At 59.4% G+C, this 13,035-nt stretch overlaps 1 protein-coding gene across 1 annotated transcript in view; it reads right to left on the minus strand.

Moving 5' to 3' along the window:
- The window catches only part of MROH2A (maestro heat like repeat family member 2A), a 49,950-nt gene that overhangs the window by 19,147 nt on the left and 17,768 nt on the right, over positions 1–13,035 (minus strand). The window contains exons 14-25 of the mRNA XM_031961106.1: positions 11,078–11,118; positions 10,534–10,675; positions 10,021–10,073; positions 9,108–9,215; positions 7,769–7,888; positions 6,947–7,069; positions 6,060–6,212; positions 5,688–5,807; positions 5,012–5,091; positions 2,373–2,481; positions 1,702–1,797; positions 1,386–1,490 (exon numbers count right to left, since the gene is read on the minus strand). Of these exons, the coding sequence (XP_031816966.1) occupies positions 1,386–1,490; positions 1,702–1,797; positions 2,373–2,481; positions 5,012–5,091; positions 5,688–5,807; positions 6,060–6,212; positions 6,947–7,069; positions 7,769–7,888; positions 9,108–9,215; positions 10,021–10,073; positions 10,534–10,675; positions 11,078–11,118 (1,250 nt within the window). The remainder of the gene's footprint in view (positions 1–1,385; positions 1,491–1,701; positions 1,798–2,372; positions 2,482–5,011; positions 5,092–5,687; positions 5,808–6,059; positions 6,213–6,946; positions 7,070–7,768; positions 7,889–9,107; positions 9,216–10,020; positions 10,074–10,533; positions 10,676–11,077; positions 11,119–13,035) is intronic.

Consider the following 13,035-nt stretch of genomic DNA (forward strand, 5'->3'; position numbering starts at 1 on the left):
AGGGAAGGGGACCCTGGGGGTGTAGAGGCCGGCACGGCCTCTGAGACGCCTCTGTTGGCTCGGTTGGCTGTCAGAGGGTCTCTGGATTTCGTTCTAAGGGGGCTTCTGTGGCTTCTGTGGGGCGAGGAGCGAGGGGGTTATGATTGTAGCATAACAACAGGAGGCGATAAAACAATTTTTAATGGAGCAAATCTGCCATTTCATTGGCCTAGATCAGTGGTTCTCACACTTGCATTCTCAGTATCTTTAGTCTATTAAAAACGGCTGAGGATGTGTCCAGAGGATTTGTGTCTATGGGTTATATTTACAAATCTTTGCCATATTAGAACATCTCATTTTGCATTTGTAGACCCTCAGAAAAGGTTTCCGAGCTGCACGGGATGCTCTGGGCCACACCTTGAGAACCACTGGCCTAGCAGACTTCCAATGAAGAAACACCCTCTATTAACTCAGAGCTTTCCTAATAGTCTCAGGGCCTGCCTCGGCCCTGAGAGGTGAAGGACCCGACCAGGGTCACACAGAACCCAGAACAGAACAAGCCCCTGAGTGCTTAATAACCAACTCTCCCGGGGCCTTACAGACTTTACGCTTAATGTCTATCACTTTTTGAAGTGTAGACAATCACCAAAACAACTTAAACTGCATTGTGTAGTATAGCATTTGCTGGGTTTGAAGGTGCAAATGTTCACACTGACAATTTAACCATCAGCTCTCCAGAGTTGGTCAGCGCTGGCTGCAGCCAAGCCTGGACTCTTGTCTTCCACACTCCAAAGCCAGCCCCATCTGGCCACTGGTCCCTGCTGACACCCCAAAAAGACGCCAAAGCTATTTTAAAAACTTATCTCCCTGCACAGCCTTGGGTGGGGAAGCATGGACCTTGATGGTTTGAAAGACAGGGTCTGGAAGACCTGAATTAGAGCCCGCTCTTGTCTCAGCTGCCTCATCTGCAGAATGGGCCTAACATCAGCCCCGACCTCTCACTGTGTCTGGAGCTTGGCAAACCTTGATTCACTGGACAGGTGTGAAGTAGCCCAAAACCTGTAGCTAAGGGGGTGCCCCCCCCAGGAAGGGCTGGACTTGTGGCATGAAAGGGGGTGGCTGCAGAGGAAGAAGGGACACTTGGGGGGACGGAGCCGGCCTGGGGAGAACGACCTCGGCTGGGCCCAGGTAGAGCTGGCTCCCCAGCCTCAGACAGGGAGCGAGGGAGAGGCGGGAGGCAGGAGGTGGGATGCTGGGGCCTTAAGTGGGAAAACAACAGCAAATGCTGCTAGGGTGGAGGCCCAGCCCCAGCCGAGCCCAGCCACCTTCCCCTCGCTCTGGGGCTGCCGCGTGGGGGCTCGTGCCAGGCTGGGCCAGAGCCGAGGCCGTGCCTGCTGGGCACTCACCAGGATGGTGACGCCCTCCCTGTAGACTTGCAGTAGATGAAGGCTCAGAATGACGGCTCTCTCGCGCTCCCAGTCCTTCTCCGAGTGCAGCCACTTCTCAAGGAGCTGGGGGGAGGGGAGGGGGAGGTGAGAATACTCCACAGAGGGAGGTGAGAGCGCACTGTGGAGGGAGGTGAGAACGTGCTGCGGGGGGAGGTGAGAGCGTGCCACAGAGGCCACGTTTAGCCGTTCTTGCCCCACCTCCAGAAGAGCAGGGAGGGGGGAAGGGGCACGGCTTCCTCAGGCCGCGGCTCGGGGCTCCCTGGGAGGCACTCACGTGGAAGGTCTCCTGGAGCCCCTTGGGGTCCATCTCCCTTTCCAGCAGGCTCTTCATCAGCCGCATCAGCGCCGCCATGGAGTTCTCGTACAGCATCTGAGACCCAGAGAAGGGCAGCGGGGGGTGGGGCGGCCGCGGGGAGACCCGCCCCCTCAGTCCCCCCCACTCCCGCTCTGGCCGCTTCTAGCCAGTCTCCTCCGCCCCCTCGGACCCCCCCTCCCCAGGAACCGGTGAATCGACGGTCCCCCCCTCCCCCCACACCCTCCTCCCCCTCGGGCCGGTGAATCGAGGCGGTGGAGGCGGTGGAGCCCGAAACATTGGCCAGGGGCGACACTTGGTGTGTCCGGCCGCAGCAGACACGGAGGCCGGGAGGCAGGCAGCAGGCAGCAGGCCAGGGCCCTGGAAGGCCCCTCAATGAGAAGGATCTGGGACTCCCGGGAGGGGGGGGCCTCTCCCAGCAGGCCAGAGCACCCCGGGACTCCCCCGTGACTCCCTTGAACCCGGGGCGTCTCAGGGCGGGGGCCAGGAGGGCCCCAAGGGCTGGTCACAAGGCGGGCAGGGCAGCGCCCCCGGGGTTCCCGGAGGAAGGGAGGGCGGAGACGCTGGCTTCAGGACCTGGGTCAGCGCCACCGCCCCGGAGCCGGAGCCGGGAGCCGGAGCCGGGAGCCCACCTTGACCTGCTCGCTGTCTTCTTCGGGGGGAGGCAGAGGAAAGACGCACTGCACGCTGCGCTCCATCAGCTCGTGGTTCTCCTCAAGGCTGAAAGGAGGCTTCAGTTTGCTGGGGAGAGCAAGGGACAGGGAGGCTCCACGCTGGGACCGAGCGAAGGGAGGCTGAAGGGAGGCTGAAGAGAGACTGAAGGGAGGCTGAAGGCAGACGGCCGGCCCTGGCTCAAGTAGCCGGGGTCAGCAGACGTTCTGGAACACCTACTGGGCGAGCTCCCTGAAGGCAGGGCCCAGGCTACACTCGCCCAGCCCTTGGCAGTGTACTGGCACATTGTAGGTACTTCACAAGTGCCCACTGGCTGCCTGAGTGCAGAGGCAAGGATGGAGTCATCCCTACCCTCCTGGACCTGAGATTCTAAGGACGCTCAGAGCTGGAAGGAATGGAGACCAGTTAACCAAGCTCTGGTTCTAGAGCCTGAGAACTAGAGGCCATGTGGTCTCCATCGGATCCCTGTGCTGGCCAGGAGAGCACGCAGCCTAGAACCCAAATCCACAGTTAGTGAGGAGGAACACCATAGCCTACAAGGGACAGAGAGACAGAGACACACAGAGAGAGACAGAGAAAGAGACAGACAAAGAGACAAACAAAGGACAAGTCACAGACAGACAGGGCAGAGAGAGGGGGGCAGAGGCAGAGGCAGACAGACCCGGGATGGGTGTTTGGGGGGGAGGGGCCACCAGCCAGTGGGCAGACAGCACCTGATGTCAGAGATGATGGACGGTCACATGGACGGACAGACTCGGGGAAGGAAGCACTTGCCCTGTTGCTCAGGGGGCTTGCTAAGAGCCGGGTCACCACTGAGTAAGGCTGACCGGCCCTCCCCTGGAAGAAGCAGCGGGGGACAGGACCCAAATGCGGCGGGTGATGGGGACAGGGAGGAGGTGGCAGGGGAGTGGGGCCGCCGAGAGCTCCAGCAAGCAGGTCCCTGACATGTGAGCTGCTGCTCTGCCCGTGGGCACCCACGCTCTGCCTGGTGACATCCCCAGCCCACATGCTCTGCCCAGCCAGCCACAGGCGGCTTGTCACATCGGGCCACTGGGCAGGGGAGGGGGAAGGGTGTCGTGCACCTTTGATGACATCCCATGAAGTGGGCGCTCGGCACCCTGGCCAAGGGCAGGAAGCCCCAGCTGCGCGCCGCACAAGAGCCGCCTGCCTCCAGCCCCGGCCGGCTCTGGCTCTTTCCTGGGGCCGCCGTCATCACGGCCCCCAGCAGCACCCCCCCATCCCAGGCACTTGGGGGAGAGGTTGGTGCCCAGCCATCAAGGGCCGGGCAGAGGAAGCCCTGTTTCTTCATTACCAGAAATGACGGCGGTTTCCAGGGAATCAATTTGCCTGTTGTGGCGGCAGCGCCTGCGTCACACTCGTGTCCAGGCACGTACGAGGTGAGCCCCGGAGAGCCGCGGCGTGCCCCAGGGGTCCGCCCGGTACCATTCTCAAACACCTCTCAGATGGACAACAGAGCCATGGGACGGGGCCTGGGATTCCAGGCAAGTGGGACTCCAGCCTTGTGGGGGCCTCTCCCCTTTACGGATGGAGAAGAGAGGCCGGGAGGGAGGGACTTGCACCAGGAGCCAGAGAGGACGGGAAGCAAAGGGGGAAGAAGCCATGCTCTCCAGGTAGCAGGAGGATGGGCGGCAGGGGCTCAGGGGTCGCCTGATTGAACTCTTGTATTTAATCAATGCGAGCCCCTCAAATGGGCCCCAAGCCCCAGGCATACGGAGCCTGAGCAGGCCGGTCCCCAGGGACACGGGGCATAAGCAGCTGGTCCCTGGGCACATGGGATCTGAATGGGCTCTGGTCCCTGGGCACATGGAGCATGAGCAGCTGGTGACTGGGCACACAGGATCTGAATGGGCCCTGGGCACACAGAACATGAGCAGCTGGGCCCTGGGCCCTGGGCATATGAGGCATGAGCAGCCGGTCCCTGGGCACACAGGGTTTGAAAGGACCCTGGGCCATGGGCACACAGAGCATGAGCAGCTGGTGACTGGGCACACAGGATATGAATGGGCCCTGGGCACACAGAACATGAGCAGCTGGGCCCTGGGCCCTGGGCATATGAGGCATGAGCAGCCGGTCCCTGGGCACACAGGGTTTGAAAGGACCCTGGGCCATGGGCACACAGAGCATGAGCAGCTGGTGACTGGGCACACAGGATATGAATGGGCCCTGGGCACACAGAACATGAGCAGCTGGGCCCTGGGCCCTGGGCATATGAGGCATGAGCAGCCGGTCCCTGGGCACACAGGGTTTGAAAGGACCCTGGGCCATGGGCACACAGAGCATGAGCAGCTGGTCCCTGGGCACACAGGGTTTGAAAGGACCCTGGGCCATGGGCACACAGAGCATGAGCAGCTGGTCCCTGGGCACACAGGGTTTGAATGGACCCTGGAGCGGGGCCTCGCCCATCAAGATGGCAGCTTGTTTGCCCCCCATAAGGCCAGGCCTCAGGCTCCCTTGGGCTGTCACTGACCGTGGCACCTCCCCCTCCTCCTAACGTCCCAGCCACAAGATGGTTCCTGCCCTTGACCCTTCTCTGAGTCGGGGCGCCCCACCCCAGCGAGGGGCCCCAGGAGCAGCCCACCTGAGGTGCCAGAGCGCGGTCATGGTCAGGCAGCGCACGGGGGACACCAGGGAGTCCAGCGGCTCCATCTTGAGGATGACCTGCCACACAAACGGGGGGCGTTCTCGATGACCCCAAGGGGCCGGCACCATCACCACTGGGGCTCAGGAGCATGTCAGGGTTACAGGCACAAAGAACCACACAATCCCTCCTCAAAGTGAGCAATCCGGCCCCAAGGCCGGAGCCCATTATGGGTGCTGCCACTCCCAATTCTATGGAAAATCTGCCCCATGAGAAACCCGCCCTTCTCCTTTGCCACAGCACCCCCAGTCCCGGGTCAGGCCCAGAAAGAGAGCCCCCCAAGGCCTGCTGGTCCCCCCAAGGCCCTGGTGGGGGACATAATAATGGTCTCACAGAGGAGGCCGGCTCCCCTGAAATACAGACTGCTCAGGTCCCAGACTCCAAGACTCCCTGCAGTCTAGAACACACACACACACACACACACACACACACATACACATACACACACACACTCACACACACACATACACACTCACACACACACATACACACACACACACTCTGCTATTCCAGGGCCCAGGGCCCATGCCTGGAGGGGCCCTGACTGGACCTCTCCCCACCCATGCAGCTGGCCCAGCCCCCAGCACCAGGCCCGAGCAGCCCCAGAACCGCTCACCATGAGGTTAGTGACGAGCTCAGGTTTGTAGGTGTAGTCAAAGTCCACCTTGCCCAAGGCCTGGATGGCCACGCAGATCTGATTGATGCTCTGGACAAAGGCCAGCTTCAGAGAGACGTCCTGGGCACCCCAAGGGGGCAGGGGCAGGGAGCTGGGTCATGGTGGGAAAGCCGCAGGCCTCCATGGGGTACCAGGGGGTGGGGGAGACCCCTGCTGATCTGTCTCCCTGAGAGGCCTCTGCCCCCTCTCTGCCTTGGGGGTCAGCTGCAGCCCTCCTCCCTGCCTCTGGGGTCAGCTGCTGCCCTCCTCCCTGCCTGAGCTGCCCCCCGCCAGGGCACAGCCAGACCCAGGGCCCTGGGCCTCCAAGTTCACCTGGCAGCTGGTAGCATAGTGATGCAGTATCTTCTTGGTGATGTCCTTCTCCACGCGGCTCAGGAGCATCCGCGGGTGGCAGTGGGCAGCCACGCTGCTGTACATCACCATGAGGGCACTCTTCACCACCTCCCTCCTCCAGGGGTGGTCGCTCTGAATGGGGAGCGAGGGAACCTTGACCTCCCAGCCTCCCTCGAGTCCAGGTTGGCCTGGACCCCAGAGAAGGAAACTGAGGGCCCTGAGCACCAGGGTCCGGCTTCTAGTTCTCCATAGCACAGCTGCCGTTTTTCCTTCCACTGCTCATGGGTCACATTCCCCCTCCCCTCATCCCTGGAATGCTCTCTGGGACTCCCAGAATTCCTGGCTCTCCTCGGGTTATTGGGGCTTTAGTCCCTCCCCCAACAAAATGTCACCCTTGGTGCCTAGTTGTATTGGTTTTCCCAGGCAAGAGAAGCCGGGTACTTCAGGAGAAAGGCGGCTTGGAGCAGCGGGGGCCAGAGCCCGCTTGTTTATTTCCTGTTTGTGGGACTGCAGGAGACGCCCCCAAACTTTCCCCATCCTCAGCTGCCTCAGTGGCCGGCAACTGGATGCCCATAAGGTCCCTTCCAAATATAAATTCAGGATCTTTGTTGCCCGTGCCCCCCCCCACCTCCCCAAAATGGAGAAAAGCTCCCGGAGGCTGGAGGCCGTTCTTTGGGGTTTTTTCCAGCACCAGTATGCAGCAGGTGCTCAACTGATGTTCACTGAATGGAGTGGAATCAATAGCTTGAATCACTGAGGGCATGGAGGAGGGGGTGGGGGAGCCTCTCGGATGCCCATAAGCAGGACTTCCTGGGCCATGGGGGGGGGATTCACCCTTCTGTTTCTGCCCAGCCCCGGGCCCTCACCCTCCAGGCACTGATGTGCCAAGAATCCTCTGTCTCTTGAATTTTCTCTTCAAACTCTTGGAGCACGTGGAGCACGGTGACCACCTGCCCCCTGGCACAGAGCCCCAGGCACAGGATGGCTCCCTGGAGGGGGGAGGGAGGAGGAAGGGAGAACTGAGACCCTCCTGGCTTGGGCCAGACGGGTCCCTGCTGGGCAGTGAGTGCTCCCCAGGGGAAGGGGGAAGCACAGGCCATGCTGGAAAGGCCCTGGCCAGGAGCCCCCCGTCTCTGGCCTGGAGAACCCCCTAGCACTCAAAGTGGGGGTCCTCCCATTGGGTGCATCACAGACCCCCCCAGCACTCGAATGGGGGTCTTCCCCTCAGGCAGCCAGCCTTGAAAGCCAGGGCCCAATCTTTTCTCCAATCAAGTCTCTAAATGCGCCCTAAGCTGCGGGATCGCCCAGAAGCCAGACCCAGTGGTCTGAAATTCGCGCTGTTTGGGAGCAAGCTCGCCGAGCCTGGCAGGACCCCCCCCCAAAGGCTTGTCTGCGGCCCCCCTAAGGGAGGCGCTATCGCCCCTGACACAGCCTGGCCCGCCACGGGATGGATCACCCTGCGGAGCAGCACTTCCCGACCCCAAATCCAGTTCTGCCTCCAGCTTTTGCCCCCCTCCCTGAGGGGCTGGGCCGGGGTCTCCGCTCCAGGCTGCCCGTGCCCTCTGAGCTGGGGAGGCGCCGCTCAGGGTGCCTCTCTGTCTGGCCGGCCATCCCTTCCGATGGGGGGGGGGTGCCCAGCCGGGGGGGCCCGAAGACAGCTGGGGGGACAGCGGGGTGGGGGGACTCACCTCACGGTCAAAGTCATTCCCGTAGTCCGTCTTGTGCAGCAGCTCCATGAGCTGGATCTCCACTTTGTCGGCCTCCTGGCCAGCAGCCAGGGTGAATCCCAGTGCCCGGTACAGGAAGGCCTGGAAGAGGCCAGGGAGGGGAAGGGGAGCCCCTGAGGCTGGCGCCCCCCAAGGAGCTTCCGAGGAGGCTACATGGGAGCCAGATCCTGGGGGATGGGAAACTGAGGCCCCTCGGAGCCCCTGGCCCGCGCTCTGTCCCCGATAACACCGGCTGACATTTCCAGAGCCTGGAGCCGAGGACCCTGGCTCTGTTCCCGCAGGCTTTACCCAGCAGGACAGAATCCCACTGTTCTGTCTACACCAGGGAGCCACAGTTCGAAGCTCACTTGCTAAACTCCAGGAGTTACCCGCGGCCCTCCACCCTTGTTTTTCTCTGGGTCGCGGCCGAGGGGAGCCTGGGAAGCCCCCCAGAACTCTCGGACCTCCAGACCCTGTCTGACAGGAGCTGGGCCATCTCATGGCCGCCGGGCCTGACTGGACGGCCTGTGCCATCCCCTGCCCCACTCAGGGCAGCCGGCCATCATGGGGGCACATGTTCCTCGCTTCCCCCTCCTGGGCCTGGGCTGACGGAGGGCTCTGCTGTGGGGACCGTTCTGGAATGGTCCCTAGTCCTCCAGGAGGAGGCCCCTGACTGTGAGGAAGGCCTGAGGGCCACCCCTTTAGAGGGGCCACAGACCCTCCGAGGAGGCGCCTTTGCCACTGGCCTCTGCCTCTGTCTCCCTTATCATAGCTGGGGGAGTTTTACTCTCCATGATGGGAAAGGTGGAGCAAGCCAGTGACCGGCAACGGGCCCCTAAGCTCCAGGGAACCCCGGGGAGCCTCAGGGAGCCTCGGAGAGCCTCGGTTTCTCCATCCGTAAAACAGCAGCGTTACGTTCAATCTCCTGCTGCTTCCCCCTGAGCTCAGTTTTACCTAAGAGGAGCTGTTTTACCATTCCTAATACACAGATGAACAAACTGAGGCCCAGGAAGTCTCCAGAGAGCAAGATCATATGGATTTCCCATGCTCCATCTGTCATTCCCCATTGTCACCACTCATTTCCAGGGCCTCTCACAGGGCGTAGACTACCCAAGCCAAGAAGGGGCCAACGATCCTTGCAGCCCAGGACTCGTGGGTGAGAGAAGCCTGAGACCCCGGGGAGCTGCTGAGATCCAGCCGGCCCACGTCCCAACCCTCCCAAGCCCCCACAGCTGAGGCTCCAGGGACGGGCAGGCCCAGTCCCTCATGTCCAGGAAAAGCCTGAGGCTCCTGGGGCGGGCAGGGTCCCGGCAGAGCCCACCTTCTCCACCGAGGGGCTCTCGTAGCTGACAATCTGGTGGTTCAGCTCCCGGCTCAGGCGCAGGCTCCAGGTTGTCCCCTGGGTTCTTTTGAGAGAGTTCCTCAGAAACTACAAGACAGAGCTGTGTCAGTCCGGCCACTGGCCAGGACCGGACCTGGGACAGTCCTCAGTCACCTCGGCAGACGTCACAATTCTGACCATCGGCCTGGGGAGATCCCAGTGCGGGAGATTTCCTCCCTGGCACCACAGAATCTTGCACTCCTCCCAGAAGGGCCTGGGGGGGAGGGGGGCCTTGGCCAGCAGGTGGAAGATGGGAGCTGGAGCCCCAGCAGCCCCAGCCCTCACTTGGCCCCCAGACCCAACATCCCATCCCTCTGCCTGGCGCCCCAGCTGCCTCTGAGGCCCCACAACCACAGCAACAGAGACGGGGGTCTTGGCGTGACCAAGTGCCCCAGGTGGCAAAGCCCTTGTGGACCTGATCCGGGAGGAGGCTCCCAACAACCCAAGCTGACCCAGCCCAGAGACCGGCCATCCCAAGGAGAGCAAGCTCGGAAGAGCTAAGTGGGGGCAGGATTCGAACCCAGGCTCTCTGGGCTCCAGCCCTGCACCGAGCCCCCTGGGGCAGAAGGGGCTTTGCTACCCCCCTCCTCAGAACCCTCTGATGCACCCAAGGCAGCGAGTGAAGCCTCCTGGGAAATCCAGGGCCACAGGGCATCTTGGGGAGGGGGGAGAGAGAGAGAGAGACCTCCAGAGGTCCTGGATTCAAATCCCGACTGCCTCTCACTGACCATATGAACCTCAGTTTCCTCATGTGTAAAATGGAAGGGCTGGACTCTAAGGCTCCTTCTGGCTCTAGACATCCCCCCACACCCTTAGACAAACCTTCCACCCCCTGCCCCAGACACCCAGGTACCTGGATGAGTTTGTCCTCCCAGGTCTTTTGGTTCCACGTATACTGTGTGTGCTCTGTGGAAAGAATGGAGCAAAGCCTGATAGGAGCATCTTCCCAGGGATCCCAAGGGATGAGCAGGAAGCACTCATTAAGCACCTACTGCACGCACAGCCCTGCATCCCTAGCTTCTACGCCTCTCTACAGGCTGTGCCGGATGTCTGGAATGCCCTCCCAGTTTGCCCCCACCCACAACCATTCTCCTGTTTCCCGCCACATTTGTTTTGCTCCAGGAGGCCTTTCCTGGCCCTTCTGACTTTAAGAGCTGCTCCACCCCAATCACCTCCTGTTTATTTGGTTTGTTTTGTATAGGCTTTGGGGCAAGGTAAATGGCATTTATTAGGCACCTACTGTGTGCCTTGCACATGGGGCACTTAATCCGTGCTCATTGACCTCTGCAGGGGGCCAGCTGTCGGCAGGATTTGCTCGAAGGACACCTGAGGCTGCTTGCCCAAGGACAGACCCTCCGGGTCTTACCTTCCAGGTACTGGATCAGAGCAGGAATCTCCACTTCCCAGAGGTCCGCCATGGAGGGGGCGATGTTCTGGTGCAGGCTCTTGAGCAGCTGGAGCATGGCCACCCCACGCCCTTCACCCTTGTAAGGGGCTGAGAGAAGCACCTGCAGGAGGGAGAGGGGGCAGAATCAGGCCCTTTGGGGGGATGAGGAGGCCGGGGAGGGGCCTGGATGGGCCCGAGACCCACCCAGACATCCCAGCTCTGAGCCAAGGCGGCAGCTTGGGTTCCTGATTCCCCCAAAGCAAACCTATTCCATGCCCCTTCCTCCCTCAGCGCTCAGCCACGGCCACCCCAAGTGAGCCAAGGACGTTGGAGAGGCCACGGAGCCCATATGCTCCCTGCCAGGGTGGCCTGTGAATGGGGACGCTCTCTGTGCCTCCTCACTATCTTCTGCCCCCCAGCAGCTCTGCTAGGACCCTCCTCTGGGGGGCCCCGGAAAAAAGGCCCCCAATCTGGTCAGCAGCAGGGTCAGCAGCAGGGTCAGCAGCAGGGTCAGCCTACTTACCAGGAGCCGGGCCAGCAGCTTCTGAGGAGCAGGGAGTTCCACTGGAAAGAAAAGGAGGTGATGTTCGGACCAGGGCCGGGCTCGGACCTAGGGCCAACCTCAGACCCAGGCAGGACAGGCAGTCCCTGGGGACCACCAGGAGATTTATAGATTCACCCTAGACAGTACCAGAACTGGATTCATAAATTCACCCTAGACAGTACCAGAACTGGATTTATCGATTCTCCCTAGACGGGTACCAGAACCAGATTTAAGATTCATAAAAAAGCATCTACATAGAGGAGAAGAAATTAAAACTATCAACAATGAGATAAGCAAAAATTCAAAATCCCATAAGAGAAATGTGCATTAAAACAACTCAAAGGTGCCTCTTAATTCACATGAATTTGGTGAAGATGGGGAAAGTTAGAAAATTTCACTGTTGGAGGGATTCAGAAGCATAGAAGCAGCACAGGCCACTGGGTCTGAGATCAGAAAGACAAGTTCAAAACTGCCTCAGGCACTTCTCAGCTATGTGATCTTAAGTCCCTTAATCCATTTGCCTCAATTACCTCATCTACAAAGTGGGGATAACAGCAGGACTCACCTCCCAGGTTTAGATAAACTTTACCAAGCTCTTAGCATAGTGCTTGGCATATAGTAAGTGCTATATGAAAGTTATTATTATGGGGCATATGAATCCACTGCTATGGAGTTCAACCATTCTGGAAAACAGTTGGGAAGTCCATGAAAAAAATGACCAAGCTTTCATACTCTTGAGCCAGGGATCTCACTCCTGGGAGCATGTTCCGAGGAGGACAGCAACAGAAAGAAAAAAAGATCCATGCAGATTAAACGTTCAGAGCGGCCTTATTTGTAGGAGAAAACAAATCAAGGTTCCAGTCGTTGGAAAATGGCTGAACAAATGATAGTCCCTGAATGAAATGATGAAGGAGAGGAATGGATGAATAAAAAGGCATTTAACAGAACATTATTATGCTTCAAGGAACGACAAAGATGAAGAATTCCGAGAGCCGCAGGAATATTTGTGGGAAGCAAGACCGAGCCTGCAAGCAGAGCCAAGAAGCAAACAAAAGGCCGATGTGCTCTTGTCCAGAACGTTGTTATATCATGTTATAAATAGGGTGTGTCAGCCACAACACACCCAGCATTCCTGGTATAGAGAGTGTATTTTGTGTATAACACATTATTACAAAAAGCTAAATGGGACCAACGTTACAAGGCCCCCAAACCGAGGACAGATACCGTGGAAAATGGTGGTTCCGAGTCAGTACTGATCACGTGGCCTTCCTGTCAGTGTCATGGGGCACGGTGTCAGTCTCACCCTACAACTGTGGTTTTGTTTCTCAGGTTTATGGGAAGGTTCTTAGCTACGGGGCAGGGTGTGATTGGGAAGTGACTGATGTGTCAAAACAATATGGTATTAATAGAAATAAATTTTCAAACCACATCTGCCCTGCCACAGAACCCCCAGGTCTTGGATCTCACTGCAATCAGAGGAGGAAGGAAGAGCCCCAGCCGACCCGGGGGAGGGGGTGACTTGTCCGGTACCCCAGCTAGCTGGTGGGAGCCAAAGCAGCGGGGTCGGGCGGCCTCCTGTTCGGGGGTCCCTTGGTTATGCGGCTAGAGATGTCCGCCTTTGGGTCACCTTCTGAGACCCAGAGAGGTCTTCCCCTGGGCCCCGCCCTTCTGCCCTCATGGCACGAGCGTGTCGGGCCCCCAGAGAGGCACTGGCTCTTGGGATGCTGGGAGTGGCCATCTTCCTAACATTGCCACTCATGCCCCCCCCCCCGTGTGCCTCCCCTCACAATAGACCCGATGAGAGTTTAGAGAAGATATTGATTCATGTTACGTAGCAAGAACCACCCAGTAGAATTAGTGCTATTGGCACTATTAGCAATCATTAATAATACTGAGATTTAAGTTTGCCTTACAGATGTCACTTCATTTAGTCCTCC

Source organism: Sarcophilus harrisii, chromosome 3, assembly GCF_902635505.1.
Source record: "Sarcophilus harrisii chromosome 3, mSarHar1.11, whole genome shotgun sequence".
Taxonomy (NCBI): Eukaryota; Metazoa; Chordata; class Mammalia; order Dasyuromorphia; family Dasyuridae; genus Sarcophilus; species Sarcophilus harrisii.